This window comes from Cataglyphis hispanica, chromosome 8 (genome assembly GCF_021464435.1).
Source record: "Cataglyphis hispanica isolate Lineage 1 chromosome 8, ULB_Chis1_1.0, whole genome shotgun sequence".
NCBI lineage: Eukaryota > Metazoa > Arthropoda > Insecta > Hymenoptera > Formicidae > Cataglyphis > Cataglyphis hispanica.
The window spans coordinates 1774583-1792865 of NC_065961.1; the positions used below are offsets into that span (position 1 = coordinate 1774583).

General features: G+C 33.1%; 2 protein-coding genes across 7 annotated transcripts in view; both read right to left on the bottom strand.

Moving 5' to 3' along the window:
- Positions 1-1186: 1186 nt before the first annotated feature.
- Positions 1187-2713, bottom strand: LOC126851437 (troponin C, isoallergen Bla g 6.0101-like). Of its 2 annotated transcripts, XM_050595410.1 has the most exons (5): positions 2581-2713; positions 2254-2287; positions 2032-2175; positions 1469-1723; positions 1187-1386 (listed from the first exon to the last, which is right to left on the bottom strand). In XM_050595410.1, the coding sequence occupies exons 3-5, from the start codon at positions 2165-2167 to the stop codon at positions 1361-1363; spliced, it is 417 nt and encodes a 138-aa protein (XP_050451367.1). In that variant the 5' UTR covers positions 2168-2175; positions 2254-2287; positions 2581-2713; the 3' UTR covers positions 1187-1360. The 2 variants fall into 2 exon arrangements, with proteins under 2 accessions (XP_050451367.1, XP_050451366.1); XM_050595409.1 differs by having other exon boundaries at positions 1187-1723.
- A 1797-nt stretch (positions 2714-4510) lies between these two features.
- The window catches only part of LOC126851408 (leucine-rich repeat-containing protein 15-like), an 89944-nt gene continuing 76171 nt past the window's right edge, over positions 4511-18283 (bottom strand). For 3 of the 5 annotated variants that reach the window (XM_050595348.1, XM_050595350.1, XM_050595349.1), the window contains 7 exons: positions 15337-15945; positions 13645-13867; positions 13283-13422; positions 12816-12968; positions 11180-11360; positions 10863-11002; positions 4511-10607 (listed from right to left, as the gene is read on the bottom strand). In XM_050595348.1, coding sequence (XP_050451305.1) covers positions 10336-10607; positions 10863-11002; positions 11180-11360; positions 12816-12968; positions 13283-13422; positions 13645-13867; positions 15337-15697 — 1470 coding nt within the window. In that variant the 5' untranslated portion in view covers positions 15698-15945 and the 3' untranslated portion in view covers positions 4511-10335. Of the gene's footprint in view, positions 10608-10862; positions 11003-11179; positions 11361-12815; positions 12969-13282; positions 13423-13644; positions 13868-15336; positions 15946-17135; positions 18148-18283 lie in introns of those variants that run through there. The other 2 variants (XM_050595347.1, XM_050595346.1) reach the window with 2 other exon arrangements.

An 18283-nucleotide genomic window follows, 5' to 3' on the forward strand; every position in this document is an offset into this window, starting at 1 on the left:
AATTGTGCCGTATTTTCTAACCAGACCATCGCGGAAACATTTTATGATTAGAACTCACATCGCCATATCTGACATATTACAAGCGGTTCATTGTGAAATTTTGCAACGTTTCAAAACGCCGAAATTTACGAGCGACACGATGTGTGACCGGTTACATGGATGCAACAATAGACAATATTGGCTCACCGCCGGAGAATTTATGGGTGACCCAAGACTCTATGCAATAATCATGCACAGATCTTATTCTTAGCTTCCTAATTATAAACTCATAAAGCCCGGTGGCTGCTATTATATTTAGGCGATTTTATCATTCACTCCGGAATACAGCCGTTTGCCATCGCGTGCATTGTCGATCTCCTTGGAGCACGCTACTCTTTCGACAAAAGTTCACAATAGATTACAATACTGTTACAGACTAGAGTATGTAATGCTGCAGTTGATGTGTGCAAAGCACGTGCTACTATAGCTGCCAACACGCGAGCATGTATTTTCAGGTGCGACATCTTGTATTGATTATAATAGCTATAATTATATATGAAAGATGACGGAGAATTGTAAAGCACACATATGCATTATTTTTTCAATTATTGACATATAAAAAAATAATCCATTCTTTTTATTTTTTCCTATCATGAAGTTTTAAAGTGCGATTCATAAATATTGAATTTATAATAAAATGAAATAAAATTATATTTTACTGTGTTTTTAATTACTTTACTAAATTTTGTTATAATAAAATAAGGAAAAAGTAAATATCAAGTTTTTATTAAAATTGCATGTTTATATACTTTCGAAACTTTAAAAAAAGAAAATGATTAATGTTCCATAGCATTGAAATTTGTTTGATCGGAATTTATTATTAAATAAATCTCACTCGTTTGCATCTTTTTGATTGTTTTATACATGATTTTATAATATAAATGATTTGTTAATTTTATTCGGCATGTGACACATCACGCAGGCAAAATATATTATTTAATTATGATTTCTAACAAACTAATAATTGAAAATTTCGAAATACATATAATCTTGTCATTATTACATTTTTTTATTATTTTAAAAGAGTAACAAAATTTTTCTCCAATTTATGTTTGACATGGCTTTATTCTATGCGTATTATTTTAGAAATTTTTGAATTTGTTTTCGATTACATCCACTATTGGAATCACGTATTTCATTTAAGAAAAAAAAAAAAAAAAACGTAAGTTTTACGACGGAACTTTTTTGTGTAATAAACGCATGACTTTCCGTCAACGTCACATATAATTTTGAAGAGTTTTCGGCTTCTCTGTTTGCACAGGCATACTCGTTGTTCGTGGGCGATAGACACGATGCATCCGCGCGGTGCCAAAGTCATAATTTATCCTGTCATGACCTCCATGAATTCTGTAACATAAACACCGGGGTTATAGTCAGGTTTGCAAAGACGAAGTGGATTAGCACCTGTGCGCCACACAAGATTTCTCACCATCGAAATCGACTGTGCCAGATCCATCAGCGTCCACTTCGTCTATAATCATATCAAGTTCCTCCGGAGATAGCGCGTCGTCCAGTTCGTGAAGGATATCTCTGAATACATCGGTTGTGATATAACCGTTGCCTTCTTTATCATATAATCGGAATGCTTCTCGTAATTCTTGTTGTATTTCCTCAGAGTCAGTATCCTCTTCAAGGAAGCGCGACGCTACTTGGCAAAACTCCTCGAATTTCAGTTCCCCGGTTCCTAGAAATGAATACCCGATATGAGATTTACGATTAATCTCTTGTAATGTGTACATTTTTAAATTTCTTATTTATTTAAAAGATAAATTTGTCGTAACTTTTTTGCACATATTATCGCACATATTTCTGCACTGTATTCTAAGCAAAAAAAAACTTATATTTTTTATATTTTTGTTTGAAATAGGTCATAATCTGTCACTATTGTTTAGAATGATAGAGAATATTTAAAATGCGTAGCTGACGAATATAATTATATTTTGATCTGTTTACTTATGTTATACACATACATTATCAGTATATTATATTTACCCCATGTATCAACTTCTAATATAATTTCTGAGAGTTCGTCTGATTTCACTTCATGGCCAAGCATACTCAAAATTGTGCCTACCATGCTCGTATCAATACATCCTTTTTTATCGGGGTCGAACGCATTAAATGCCATTTTCAAATCTATAAAAAAAAAATTTTTGATTTTTTAGATACCGCTCCGAGTGTCTAAATAATGTTTTAATACACAAATGCACTTACGGGATAGTTGATCTTTACTAAGCTGAACTTCTTCCTGCAGTATCGAACACAAATTTATTAATTAAAAGTATAAATTATTAACAATACAATACGCGAAACGAATACTATAATAAAACATTGCGTAATTATAATTTAATGAATATTAACTCTCTATAAATTTACATGATAATTACCATATCGTTAAAGTTTACGGTTCTAGTGAAACTGTCAAATTAATCACAAAATAATTAACGAGTTTCTTTTCGATACGCTAACTCACTGCTCCAACGAGAGAGTTGTACTGAGCTGTAGTAAATTAATTAGTAGAGCGATACTACAAATACACACCTACAATCGATGTTAATAGATCATCGCCAATCACATGTATCGAACTGAACTCGCTATAAAAAGATTCTTATTTAGGACACTTTCACGGTTGTATCTTCGCGAAACAATTAACATGCTCACAATTGAGTGAACGTTTATCTAATTGAAACATATTATTATCTTAAAATTATTATAAATACACACGAATAATATCTACATTTATTTAAACGTTACAATTTTATATCTTTTTAGTGAAACAAGTTTTATAATATCAGGTGTACTGCATTATTTCTTAGAGTTTACATAATTTTATATTTGTATGAATTTATTTAAATAATTTCAGAAAGGTAAAAAGAGAGATTTTCTATCTTTTCTCAGAATTATTCTGGTAACAAATTTTTAGAAATGATAATTGTTGAATATTCTTGCTTATCTTTAATGGAGTTCAATTATTTAATAATTATGACTTTAGATATATTTATTCTCTTTTATTAAGAAAAACAATTTAACATTTTCTTAGTAATCATTGTAGTATAACTAGTGTTATTTAACTCACATTCAGAGATAATTTAATCTGGCGGGAAATTCTCTCTCTCTCTCTCTCTCATGACATATTTGATATTATCTTTGTATGACGTAGATGATTGCATGTTATAGTGGAATGGCTTCCCCGCACATAGCGAACTATTCGCGAACATGAAAGCGGTTATACATTGCAAAGCGTACATATAGCAGGTTGTCATTGGCATTGCATCCTTTTAGAGAATTGTAGTGGATTGCCGATAGCTCATACGTGAAAAAAAAAATCATCTGGCAACTCTACCTTTAACTTTAATATATGTATGTTAATCTAAGCCAATCAGATAAAGCTTCGACGTTAAATCGAACTACTGACCTAACGGCTAAAAATAATTTTGGGTGGGGGAATCGCTTCATTACCATAATAAACGACTCATTGCAGATTGCTAAGTTTAGGATAGTTAAAAGCGCAAATTTCCGCCGATCATTTCGATTTTGTCATATTTATTTATACAGTCATTTGTCTATAATTTTTCAAATAATTATTTTACATTGTTTCATTTATTTGATTCCATAGCTTTATTTTTGAAACACTGAGTCTAATTATGATATCAACAAGCAAATCATAATTATGTTAATCAATAATAGAATTATGAAAATGTTTTAATTGAAATTTCTAGCATCAATTTTTTGTAGATTAAAAAATATAGAAACTTTTTCCAATAATTGTATGAAACAAATTTGAACAAAAAATAATGTTTGATATTAATACGTGTAAATTTTGTGCAAACCATGTGAATTTGACACATCAGGACATTTTCACAAAATATCACGTATCTTTTTAATGTATTTTTATTATTTGTATTTTATTTTTCTTTTTTTTCTCGATTTCTTTTAAAATTACACAATGCTATTATCGTAACTTACTACGTGTGTTCCTAGAATTTGACATTGACCTACGTGAGTTCGGGCTGTTAGCCAGATTTAATTAAGTTTCGGACAAATTTATTGGTTAATATGCAGGATACATAGTATTTGAAATTCGGAAAATAAAAAAAAACAAAGATTTTCTTAAGATAAATATATCATTGTTCAATAACTTAGCCTTTTTTGTATTATATAATGTATATCGAAGAAAAAACATCATTATTTAATTTGATGAGGAAACAGTTAATGATAGTTAATGCGTTTATCATTATATTCTTCTTTAATCACATCTTCTCAATTTCATTATTAAGAAATGTCGATTCCTTGTGTATCAAATTTATAACGATATATCGCAATTAAATTAAATTACTAACTGTATAATGACTAGCAATTAACCTGTCAAATAATTATTTTGTTTAAAAATTTGTTAAGCTATTTTATACTATATTATAAATTACTTTTGTTTATAAAACGACGAAAAGGTACAGGTAATAACGAATAAGAGTTTGCTTATGTCAATTTTATTCATTTGAAAGTTTCACATATACACGTAATAATCATTAACGATATAATAAACAATGACATGTAGACATTAGAATTTGAGTAGATGCCCGAGTCGCGGGCCGATAGGGGAGAAATGCTTCATAATACATACATATCACGTAATAGTTACATCATGACAATATATATATATGTAACATTATGTATAGACATATACAGACGAAGTACGTGTATGTGTGTGTCATATATGTAACATCGATAATAACATTAGGCGTGATTTAGTCTTGTGTACGTGTGTTCGTTTAGGTACGTGTTGTATACGACAGTAATACGTATCTTCATCTAGGAGCATTTATGCCGAGAAATGTATGTGTACATACATTGATTGACAAGAGAGAGAACTAATCTTTCTTTATATGTCTAATTTCACACACGGACTTTACTTCTTATATACGTAAGAATTATGATCATTTTTTTTTTCTTTTTTTTCCTTAAATAGAAGACAGTGAGGAAGAGGAGGATGGAATGCTCGGTAAGATTATAACGTGTCATCGTCTTTCTGCGTATGTCTATAGTGCGTGTTCGTATAATGTCGTGTACATGCGTATTGAGTACGTGTCAACACAGATACGAGGTTTCTCGAGTCGTGCGAAGAAGCGACGTGTGAGCGAGCACCGAGGTTACAAAGATATTATCCTTCGATCAATAGTTAAGCTCCGTTTATCGTTCTTACGCGCGGGTAGGTCCTGAGTAAGACCATCGATAATTTCGTCTACACGTCCCGATACATACACATGCGCATGCATATACATATACATATATATATATATATATATATATATATATATATATATGTATATACGTATCGTTTGATGCGCATGTATGCAATATACGCGTCTCTTCAGGGTATACGCGCTATTAAATGAAGTAAATAGAAGGGCCAAGCGCGCCCGTCGGGCGAGCCGGCAACCATCCGACCACATTGTAAGACGCTGTACAAAAATATCCGCTTATAATAATTAGTAATAATAAACGGCGCGCCCGACGAGGCTGGCGCCGTCTCTCAGCGATATGTCTCGTTATGGTTCTGCGGGCTCAGTGTTCGACGATGTCTATAATCCTTTCGATACTGCGATCGCTGATAAGCGTATATAAGGCGAATGTCATTTTACAGTCTACGCAGTGAACGGTTTGGATTTTGAGGATGATTTTTTCGCCTCTCACAACGATTGTATATGCGTTACGCAAATACAGCATTCTCGTGTACAGTACTAGAGCATTTTTACACGGTATATAGCATTGTGATATTCAGCAGCGAAAGGATTAAAGTCACGCGAACTAGACGTTCCCGTTTTCGCTAAAAGTTGCCTAAAGATATATTCTAACGCGCCAAGCCAGAAGTTTTTCGGCGAATTAATCTTTTTTAAATTAAGCGGATTTGGATCTGTGAAAAAGTATTGCTACGCCTATAGTGTATCTTCTTTCTATTAATTTAGTTACAAAAAAATTATATTTAGAAAATAGAGAAATAAAAATGTGTGTATGATAAAAAGAAGATATTGCTGATATAATAAATTGGTTGAAATATAATACAAAAAAAATTAGAAAAACAAATTTTTTCATTATATTTTAAATGCTTTGTTTATGCAACTATTATAATAAAAGTAAAAGTATATATATACCAAACTTCCGACTCAGATATAATTATGCTATTTCGCTAGTTTTACTTTCGTGTCTATTAATTTTCTTTTTTTTTTTTTTTGTAACTTGCTGCCGTTCACACACTGTCGTCTTTATCCCCTTTTAAAATCATAATTATATACAGATCTTTTAAAATAATCATATGTCCATGAATTATTTGTATACATTTATAAAAAATGAAAAAAAAATTGAGAAATGTGAATAATGAATATGTTGATATGCCTCGTACGGATCCTAAGCTAAATGTAGGGCCTGCAGAGGATCGTATTTGGCGTATCTTTAATTTTTTATTTTAACTTATCTAAATTTAATGTAGCATACAATCACATAAATATTAAAAAAAAAATATTCCGTATTATAGAATATTTATGATAAAACATAAGGAAATAGGAATAAAATGATAAACCTGCAGCATTTCTATTTAAATAGATTTAAATGTAAATCAATTTTACAACGTCAGTATATGCCCGGCGATTTCATATCTTTATCAATATAACTTCTTAGAAAAAACATCTAGTGCGTATATATGTATATGGTATAAGAGATATAGGTATATAATATATATCTTTTATGATCGTAATAATGCATAATAATATATATATTATATATAACGTACATATATGTATATATGTATATGTTAACAAATAAATTCTCTTAAATCTCGTACGTTCACGATATGTATACGATCTTTAGTCGTTATAGCTTCGTCAAGCCTTAAATCGACTTAATTAATCAGTTTATCTTACAAGTAGATTTGGGCGTATAAATGATATGTGTACGTGGTATGTGATATATGTCACGCGCTCCTGCCTACGCATTCGAAAGAGATCTTATTTTTTAAATATATCTTCGCGAATTATCGCACTGTATCGATCACATGATTTCTTCCGGAAAATTGATGTAGCCTCGTTATATAAACTTAAAATTGTTTAATAAAATTCACGCGATATACGAACCAGATAAATATAAAGTCACATGTTACATATTATCATCGCATTTAATAATTCACAATTTTTTCTTAAATTTTCATGTATGAAATCTTAAAATTTTATTTTTATATAAAATCTCTTTATTGGATTATCGAAGAAATAGTACATTTTTGAAAAAAAATATTTGCAGCGAAATGTTATTGCAATCAAGTAAGAGCTGTTTTATAAAGTTTTATAAAAAGAAACGAAGAAAAAAAAATAAAATTTTCCTCTACGTCCATTAAAATTCTCTTTCGAAAAGCTCGGCTGGATGCGCCAATATAACGCATACAGGTGTCCTTAGTATCCCGCCATATGGCAAGTTCTTCTTACAATAATGCCTTAGGCTTAATTCTATCTTATGCTTATTATACATATCGAATAGCAAAACACATATTACTTTCCGCATTAGCACTGTGATCAGCACTACGTTCCTATGAATTCTACAACGCTCTTCTATGCAATCGGTTTCGATATATGTCTTCTCTGAGAAACGCGTTCATCGCTGGATGCATCCTCGGATGCATCCGCCGAACATTTTTCGAAGCGAAGCACGCATAGTATTTATATTTCCGTATGTCACGATCTCTCTTTCCGCTATATAAGCATAAATTATTATTTTAAAATAGAAGAGATAAATATTTTATATACAAGTCAGGAATTACGCCTGTGATTGTTTGTCTCGCGAACACGTGCGTCGCATGTGATGATGCCTCCTTTTACAAGATGATGCAATTTTAGCGCACACGTATAGCGACGGCGAAATAGCCGAGTCGTAAAGCGGACGCAACGAGGCGTTTGAATAACCGCGTTTGTGCTCTACCGACACTTTGACAAGTGTCGGTTTCCTGCTGAGAGTATCGTTGGGAGTATTACGTGTCATCAGCACAGTCGTTATCTCATTTCGTGCGGTCGGGTCTTTGCGAATCGAATTAAGTATCGAGACGATCTCAAGATGTTAGCGACTGCCGCGTAGGGACATTCCAGGAGGAAAGTTGATAAGAGACGGATATATTTCACGACCACATTTTTTTCATAATTATTTTCTTTCAATCCTCCCACAATATTTAATTAACATATATATTTTATTTTGTAATCAATACGCATAAATTAATACATTTTAATCAAACTATTTATATCTTAAAGCAATTCAAGCGAGAAATTTGAATATTTTTTTTTTTTTTAATTTTCTAATTTATGATGAATATGAAAAGCATTATATCTCCGTTTAAATAATTATAAATTTATTAAAGTGAAAAAAATTCTTGGATAAAAAATAAAAAAATAATATGTAGTAGCTTCTCAAAGCTTCCGGGAAGATCGTGACATATGGAGTATGCGAGCATCATGGAGAATGCCGGCTATTTGCAACACCGACTCTATTGTTCAACAGGAACGTATTGATATGTATATGACGAGTGGCGCGAAATCGCGCCTAACGGCTATCGACTTCCGTCACTCGTATCCGCTAGTGAATACACTACGCCTCGCGCCGCGAGCTTAATAACAGATAACGACGAAATAATTGGCAACGATGCTGATATGTAACGTTCCGGTGAAGAAACCTCGCGCGTTCCTCGCGGGCGAGAATTCTTCGGTCCACTCGTCGATCGCACGCGATCGACGTTCGATCTTAGCAATCGTTCAGATCCTGTACTATCGAGCTGCGCGAAATGATGTGACGTCATATTGCTATTGAGAATATGCATTATCTATTATTTTTGATAGAGATCTGACATATTATCGAAGAGCATGAAAGCCGCGTATTTTATCATTTACTTTGCAATTACGGTGGGCGCGATTCGATCGTAAAGCATCTGAGTGTGCTATAAATAACAATGATATCATCAGAAATAAATCCGCTCTCATAGCAAGTATATCTTCTACGCACCGCGTGTTATTATATATTAAAATTGTCTAGCCGTGCAACGATGTTTGCGATTATCATTTCGTTAATTGGAAAGGGATTGCTCGTGATACATATTGCGATCTGAAATGATCGCAACTATTAATTTTTTAATATTATTTCGCAAGTTGTTAACATTACGCGGGCTTAATCAAGCTTTTATAACGAATAAATCGACCTGCTTCGATGCGCACTATGGACAATGCTTAAGCATTGAAATTAAACTAATTCATCTTGTACCTTCTCGAGTAATTTAGAAATAGCACCGAGGAAATTCAAGTGTATCGATTCGATTGAAATCCAAATGTTTCGGCAAACTGACTTTCGCAGATAGTAGAATATGGCGCGTTAATTGAATCGAACCATCGAATAATCCTCCGGTAATCCGGAGATGGGGAAACAATTATTGCGAAAATGTATCCGACAAGTATCCAGAAGAATGAAGAATTAAGAATAAAGTATTCAGTTCTCAAGAGAGGTCGATTGTCGCAATTACCACGCTATGATATATGATTGCCCATATGCGATCGCGATCGCATGGACGCGTATCTGCTATATAGAAAAAAAGCGAAACGCGCGATTTGCAATATATATTTATATATATATGCCCAATATATCATTTCGTACACGAAACGGACGTCTGTCTTCGTGTGCCCCTCGTGGGAAATAAAAAAATCGTTTTTCGAAGGAATCAATCATTCCCGTCACATCAAGCCGTAGTAATAATTCGTTCGCATATTGGGTTCTCGAAGCTTTCTTCGTCAACTAATTTATCCAATTCCGATTAAAATCTATCATTCTGTCGATGATGCGTCAACTTTTCGCGTCGAAGCTCACTTACGTCATTTTTATGGCAAGCCACATCTCACTATGAGTATTTTAAATTATTGCGCGTATAATGATAAAGTTTCACTTCAATTTTTCTACAAAAGGATGGCTCTAAATCGACAAAAATATTTATCGCGGAATCGTGACACGTCTCCGCTATCGCGTCACGATTACCTCGAGAAAGAAAGAAGGAAAATAAACGAGGAAAATCTCTCGTGTCGTGAAACTCTCTCTCTCTCTCTCTCTCATCAAATTCTTTGCAGAATTTGAATAACGAATCGAAAAACTCATCGTAATTCGCGGCGATCATAGTAGCGGCGCTTAATGCAAACGTTAATGTTAAACGTAATCGTTAATCCCGTCGGCGTCGAAACGAAAAGTCGATGGTATTGCAATCGCGAAGTATCGCAGGACGTCTCGTCGGACTTAGACCAGAACGGCAATAAAAACGAACAACAATTTCGTCGCGTCCATGAATATTTTGTGTTCGGCGGTGGCCGACGATGAGTATTTACTAACAATCTTGCCTGTGCAACCCATTCTCTCGAGCGGAATATTCTGCACCGAGTACTCGCGATGTTCCGTGAGCATTGTGCAGATTGTTCGCTTCTTTGACATCATCTCGTCGTCCTTGTCGCGCAGATTTGCGAGCCATATGGAATACCATTGTAGATCGCAGTCGCAAATCAGAGGATTATCTGCATGGACGAGAAATGGAAGAGAAAGAAAACAAAAATGAGTAAAGTTGCGCGAAATGTATGAAGCTTTTAATAAATTCGAAATGCAATCTGATAATACGCAATCTTGCAGAGATTACAATTTTTCAAACAAGTTAAATGACCACCATTATATACACGTGAAATATGTATTATTTTTCTCATTGATTACTTTTTTACATTATTTCACATAAAACTCGTATTTGTTCACTTGACAAGAAAAAAGATATACGTTACCTGTTATATCGATATGGCGTAGAGTGTCAACGATGTTTTCTATGACGTCTTTTGAGATATGTGAGAGCTTGTTGTTTTGCAAATTCAAAGTTTCCAGCGAATTAAGGTTATCGAATACCAGAGACGGAAGTGTTTTAATCCTGAAAAGATAGTGTAATGATGCAGAATGCTTTGTATACACCAGAGACAGCTTCTCAGTATATTCGTGCTAATAAATTATGGATTATTATATTAAAGTGTAAGAGATGAATTTCTAATGCATAATCAATTTAAATATAGTCTAAATCCTCATATATCGAAAAAAAAAAGAATATTACATATTTTTCTGCAGATTAAGGAAAGTGATGGAATCTCCGTAGCCCGTGAAAGCGTCCTCCGGAAGTGCAGTAATGTTATTTGCCCGCAAATCAAGATGACGTAAGCGATGCAAACGTCGTAGAGCATCGCTCGGTACCGAATGTAAATTATTATCTCCCAATCGTAAATATTGTAAATTTTCTGGAACGAAACATTGAAGATTATAAGAAAGAATATGTTAAAAAGAACGTTGATATTTAGAATGCGAAGATAAGTCTAATCATTCCAAAATTTTTTATTAAATTTCTTTGTTTATGAGTTTCTTCTCTGAAAGAATTAATTGATTTTCTCGTTTGATGATACGAGTAACGTAATTAAAATAGTCACGCAAGAATGTCAAATATTAGGACGAATAAGGCAGCAATCTATATCGCAGTAGATAGTTTCGTTACGTGAAAAGCATCAATAATAACCTTCGAGAGTTACGACACGCTCAAACGAATTTCTTTGGATGGATTATAGTTAATTATCAAATCAAGTTATTCGTAACAGCGAATAATTGATTGAAAAAAATTTACGCAAGTATGAATCAAATACTTTAATCGAAAACTCTAATTGGATCCGTCATTATAACGAAATAATATGTGTAATCTAAATATAAAAAATTTTTAGTACCTTCTGACGAGATACATGTTTAAGAAATCAAATAAAAAAATTATATATATAATTCAAAATGTGTGCATATATCTAATTTTAATGTAGATAAAATTATTTTTATTATATATGATTTGTATATGATATTGATATATATATGATTTTAATTTTTTATTTAAAAAAGGTTTTAAGAGAGATAAAAATATGTGACGATAATACGATATTTTTAACGATAAAATATTTTGGCGCATCAAATATAAAAGACATTTAATTCAAACTAATATTTAATTTATATTTTATAACAACGTTTATATATCATTGAATCATTTGTCCTATTGATCGTAAAGCTAGTAATATGTTGTTCGAGTAAATCGTCGAAAATGTCAATACTGTTTGCTGGCATGGAATATTGCTTTGTCGAAATACTATCTTGATATTCGAACTCGTGTTTATAGGATGTAGCAAGATGAAGGGTTATTTGTAAAGTGTCGTTTGCTCGTTTATATTCACATCCAAAAGGAACCGATTGCATCGCCAGCGAGCAGTCGCGGTAAATTTAAATGCTAAGCAGTTGCGACGTTCGAATAAATAAAAGAGTACGTGATCTACAAAGACCGCGAGAATTTCACGGTAAAGTAAACATAAGATCGCGCGACTGCTATTGAAATCGAGTATTGAGAAGATTTATCTCGACGTGTTGTATATATATATATATATATATATATATATATATATATATATATATACAATTTAAACTATTCGATAAATATAAATAAAATTTGACGTCAGTCGTTTATATTTTATATACATGCAATAGATAATATATTTTTTATAAGAATTTATTGAGCTATTAAATTTTTTAATGTTTTATTTGATTAAAAAATTGTAAAGAATAACACAATTACTACTATAATAATTTAAACGTTTTAAATATTGTATTCGCGTATATATCTAAAATTAATAGATAAAATAATTATTTTTTTAAGTTATAATTACAGTTACCTTCTAGACCGATGAATGCATTGGGATCCACATGAGTAATTTGATTTCCGTCGAGTTCCAAAGAGTTTAATTGCGTCAAATGAGAGAATACACGCCCCGGGACTTCGCGGAGATGATTGTGCGCCAATCCTAATGAATCGAGTGCTTTCAATCCTGAAAGGGCAAAACGTTTTATCGATGAGTCCATTTCATTAATTGTATGAAATATCCGTAATACATATGCGTTTATTAAAATTATTTTATTTGTGTGTGTAGATCGAGCGATGTGTAATAGATTAAAAAAGTTAATCAAAATTAAAGTTCTTATGTAAAAAGGAATCAGAGAAAGGCTGAATTGATTGTAGAAATGTATTATATGTATTTCTAAAATATTACGTACGTTATGGAATAAGAGATATTTCGTAAGAGATATTAAAAAAAAAGGTATGTATCTTGCAAAAAAATAGAATAAATTATCGACATTTTACCTTCGAAATCACCTTCTTCTATGCTTGTTATGCGATTTTCTTGCAGTTCTAATTTCTTCAACAATTCTAATGATTTTAAAGATTCTGTTGGGATTCTCGTAAGTTCATTTCCGCCTAAATTAAGCCTCTTGAGTCTCCGGCTAGAAACGCGAAATTTAAAACCATTTTTATTTTTTTACAATTAAAGAGAGGTTGAGATATTGGCTCCTATTTTTAATTCGTATTATCTTATTAACTATTAACTAAGCAAATATAACTTTAACTTTCTTTTTTCTTTTTATATCGTTGAAGAAGAAAAAGCCTTTTGATTCTGTTTTTATTTTCTTAGAATTTGCAATATACAGAGAGTAGAAAAGACTTACTTATCAAGTCCTTTGAATGCATCTGGCTCTATACTAGATATTTTATTTTCGTAAAGCGTTAGGATTTCAAGTGTATCGAGACCTTCGAAAGCCTTGTTGTGAATAGCTGCGATTTTGTTACGATTTAAATTCAAAATCAGAAGATGGTGAAGGTCTCGCAACGCGTGGGATGGGACACTACTCAGCGAATTTTGGGAAAGATCCAACTGTGTCAATCCCGTTCCTGCAAAGAAGTGAATTATTGTTTGTTAATTCTTGTTTGCACTTGTGATCACTAGTATAAATTGTAATTTGACTGTTTTCGAAGCTCTCTCTCTCTCTCTCTCTCTCTCTCTCATATGTAATTTGGGATACATATATCCTTCCCATTCTGTAAAAAGATCTTATCAATTTAATATGTTATATAATAGTAGCTATAGTGTATAATCTAAAAATAACATTTAATACACTTTTGAGTTGCGAGTCTTAAAGCGATTGAGCGAAGTCGTGCCGAGACAGCGCTGTATTCTTATTAAGATCCCCGGTGGCCACGCTATACGATTATTCCCGCGTATCTCGTACCTTTATATAGCAGGTGTAAAAAGAACGTATTTTCCGGTCTCTTACAGTAATTTATTCCGAATCAATGTGGCCGCAAACGCGCGGTGCAGTGGTTTGCTAAGTTCCGCAGCTTGGTAAGAGATATAAAGGCGGGTTAAATTTGCAGTCGACTTTAACGCGGACCTCGCGTGACAGCCTGAGTGCCTCAATGTTGGCTTTAATATAAAAAAAAAACTAATCTTAAATCTTCCATGAAAGTCTTTTGACGCCAAAGGATAGCTGCTGTTCTGCGCCGTAAAAAAATATTATGCTACATGAAGTAGTGCGGAGCTTTTTTCATCACTTCATGTACTGGCAGCGACGTGCTTTGAAATTATGACGATTATCGAATATTTTGTTGATATACAATTTAATCAAGGAGTTATTTTTTTACTATATGGACACTATTATCTTTGAATATGATTCTGAAGAATATTCGCATATTATGAATATATTGAATTATTTAAGAAATTATGATTAAACTTTAAAATTATTTTGTGATAAATAGTATATGATAACTAGTTTAATAATTTTTAAAGTTAAAAATTTAAATGCTTAAATATTTAGAGTTGAACTTGTTGCGTAATAATTGTATAACGAGAATGCTTATTGTATGATAGCTGTAATAGCAAATAGCTCTAGTTTAATTCATTGCAATCTTGTTTTAAAATAAACTCGACGTGTTTTAAGAATTTAAACTTTCCACAAACTTATACAATACATATAGTTATAATTAGCACATTACATTTTTAAAATTTACTCTAAATTGCTCTAAATAAAATTAATTATTAAATTATTCTAAAAAATAAATATAAAAAACATTTTTTATATTTTAATACATCTGAAAATTAAATAAGAGTACAAATTTTGATCATGATTATTACGTTTTAAAATATTTTATATTAAATTTTATGTATTTTGTATAATGAAATTACATTTTATTCCATTAAAATGTAATTTTATATAATTTTATTTTTTCTATATATATATTTAATTTTTTTTCTGAAAAAAATCAAATACTCAAATCTCAATATCTCATGTTTCTTTCTATTAATGGGATATGAATATTTTTGTTTTTTCGCTAAATGAATATTATTGATTTAATACACTTACCGAGAGAACTAAGGGAGGATTCCTCGAGCACCGCTAGGCTACTATTATGGATGGTGAGGTGGCGTATGTCGAGCCCGAGGAACACGTATCCCTGCAATTTCGGCAGGTTGTTGTGCCTAAGTCTAAGGTAGAATATCACGATGTTCGGTCTACCCTTAAGCACGGACATGGCCTTGGTGATGTGTTGCATGTCGGTGATCTCGCACACAATGTCCAGGCCGGATTTTTTCATGTTGCAGTAACAGGGCGTGATATCGCTGTGGGTCGGACAGACCATCGATACTTGCGATAAACCCATCGCTAAAACGAGGCAGAGCAACCACACCAGCCGCCACACATCCGACAGACCGTGCTCCCTCATTTTTTGTACGACTCCACACTTCTCCCCCGTGACTTTGTCACAATAGCCGATCCCCTCGGATCTTCCCTCTCTGTTTGCCTTCCGTGCCTGTCTCCCTCGCGTTCACTCTCGCTTTCTGTCCGCCGCGCGCCTCTCTCCAATCTTCCCCTCGCGCCCTCACCGTTCCTGTACCTGCAGCCTTAGCTACTTAGCCTCTGCTCTTATCATACCCATTGTTCGCTCTGCCACGGTGTACCAATACACCGAGTCTGCAAGCAAACGAAAGCTCGATAAGTTCCCCTCGTTTATGGAAAAGGAATAAGGAGAACATGACAGGGAGAATCAAATTTATCGAGAACAGAAAATTTAATATGCGAATACATCGTGCATTATCAAATAATTTTCTGCTAATAAGGATTAAGAGAGAGAAAATGTAGCATCTGGTTTAATACCAGAATAGACTTTAATTTTTAATTGAATATCCCAAGAAGAATATATTTTCCATTTATTATTTATATTATGTTTAGGTTATTTTATCATCTTGTTATAATAAAACAAAATGTATCCTGATTCAATCATTTTTTTATTATAACACAATAATATTTTTTTAAGAACTATTTACTTATTATGTATGCAGAAAATATTAGCATGAGCACGATATCATTGTTAAAATAAAACAATATTTAGTTTCCTTTGATTTAATATTGAGTCAATAATTATGTAGCTTACACAAAGTAATAGGAAATGGAAATTTATTGAAATTATTATTAGTATAAATAGTATAGAATAACACATGTTTTACGCCTGATAACGCAACAATAATGTATGTAAATAATATTCCGATTGCATTACATATTTATATTACGAAAATATTCGTATACTTGCATAACGATCAACTTATCATCGGATACGGTAGCTGCGCAAAGCTTTTACGCGTGGATATTAATAACTACAGTATTAAATTTCCGTATCCATTAATACAATGTTACAACACTGTTGAAATTTTTATAATAAAATTTTTTAATATTCGACGCGTTAAAAAGTTACTTCCGCATTTATTTACATTGCTACCATATTTTTCTTTTTTTACAAAGATGTATAAATGTTAAGAAATATGTATCTCTCGATAAATCTAACTTTTTTGCATTCAGAATTTTACTCAAAAATTAATTACATAATTATTTTATCGCCATTAAATAAATTCTGTAAATTGTGATTTTTTTAAGTAATATAAATATTAATGTTTTATCTTGTATTTGCTTTTTTTCAAGTTGACAAAGAATTCTATTCTAAATCTAATTTCAAAGATAATGCTAAGAACTAAAAACTTGTAAAGAATCGATGATTATAGTTTAATCAAGGAATTGATTTCAAATTGATCAAGAAATGCAATTATGATATTATTATATATATATTTTTCTAAATACATGACGCGCTGTATAATACGCACAATACATACGTAGATATTACACGTACCGAACCATTCGGCGGATGTTGTATTTTCTTTTAGCTCGTAACACACTCAACGGAAGACATAAAATGGAATGTTGATGTGTGTTCGCGTGATCACTAGGCATCGCTTTCGATGTCACTGCGTATATATAATAGTTCAAGCAATCGCAAAAATGCGCGACTTTTTTTAACACTCTCGCATCCTTATATCTCGTTACGCAACAAGTATTATTCAAGCGATGCTACAAGAAAGAGTTCGCGGTTGTCCTCGAGAAATTCCTCAGTCTGTAAAGCGAATGTTTTGCCGCATCGCAAAAAAAAGAACAGAACTGTATCAATTTTATCACTTCATGCACGCAGCGCGCGACGCTATCATTTTTCCGACGATAATGGTATCGTGAGCGAGTCTCGAGGCGCAACTAATCCCGATATCGTGCAACGAATATATGCCATCATTATAGTCGCAGCTCACGATCCCATCTCGATTTATATTTTTCCCGATAAACACCTCTCACAGCGCAGACACCCATCTACGCGGCCGCAAACTCGATCGAAAAAATCGAGCTGCTCAACTTCCGTCAGCATCCACGAGGTAATAATCACTCACTGCTTCTCTATTTGATAGTAATATCCGTGCGCCGCGTTTATCCGGCGTAATTGCGCCGCGAAAATCGCACTAGATGGTCGCACGCATCACCATGTCATTCTCAGCATCATTTCCAAACAATGATCGATTGTATATCAGCGATTAGTTAGCGCGGAATCAATCTCGTTAATTTTCCGAAAAAGAACACATTGACACTTTGCGACGCGCGTACGTCATCGATATTCGATACGATTCCCTTTAATCCACCGCCGAAAGTATGCAGGCGCGAACTCGGCGTAACTCCGGAAGTCGATGGAAGGTATAAGGACACCGCGACGGAACTGGCAATGTCGATAGCGAAACTGTCACTAAAGATGGACTGTTAGTCTGGGGCGCGAAGGCGTCACAGTTCGTAGAGCTTGGTGCTGCATTGTCGGTGACCTGCGTGTCCGTTGACGTTATCATTGCTCGACTAATAGGCCGCTTCCGGCACAGGGATCATGGGATCGCGAGCGCGAGAGTATATCGTCTACGTCATCGTTGAGCTCGTTGCGATCGATGGACAGAGG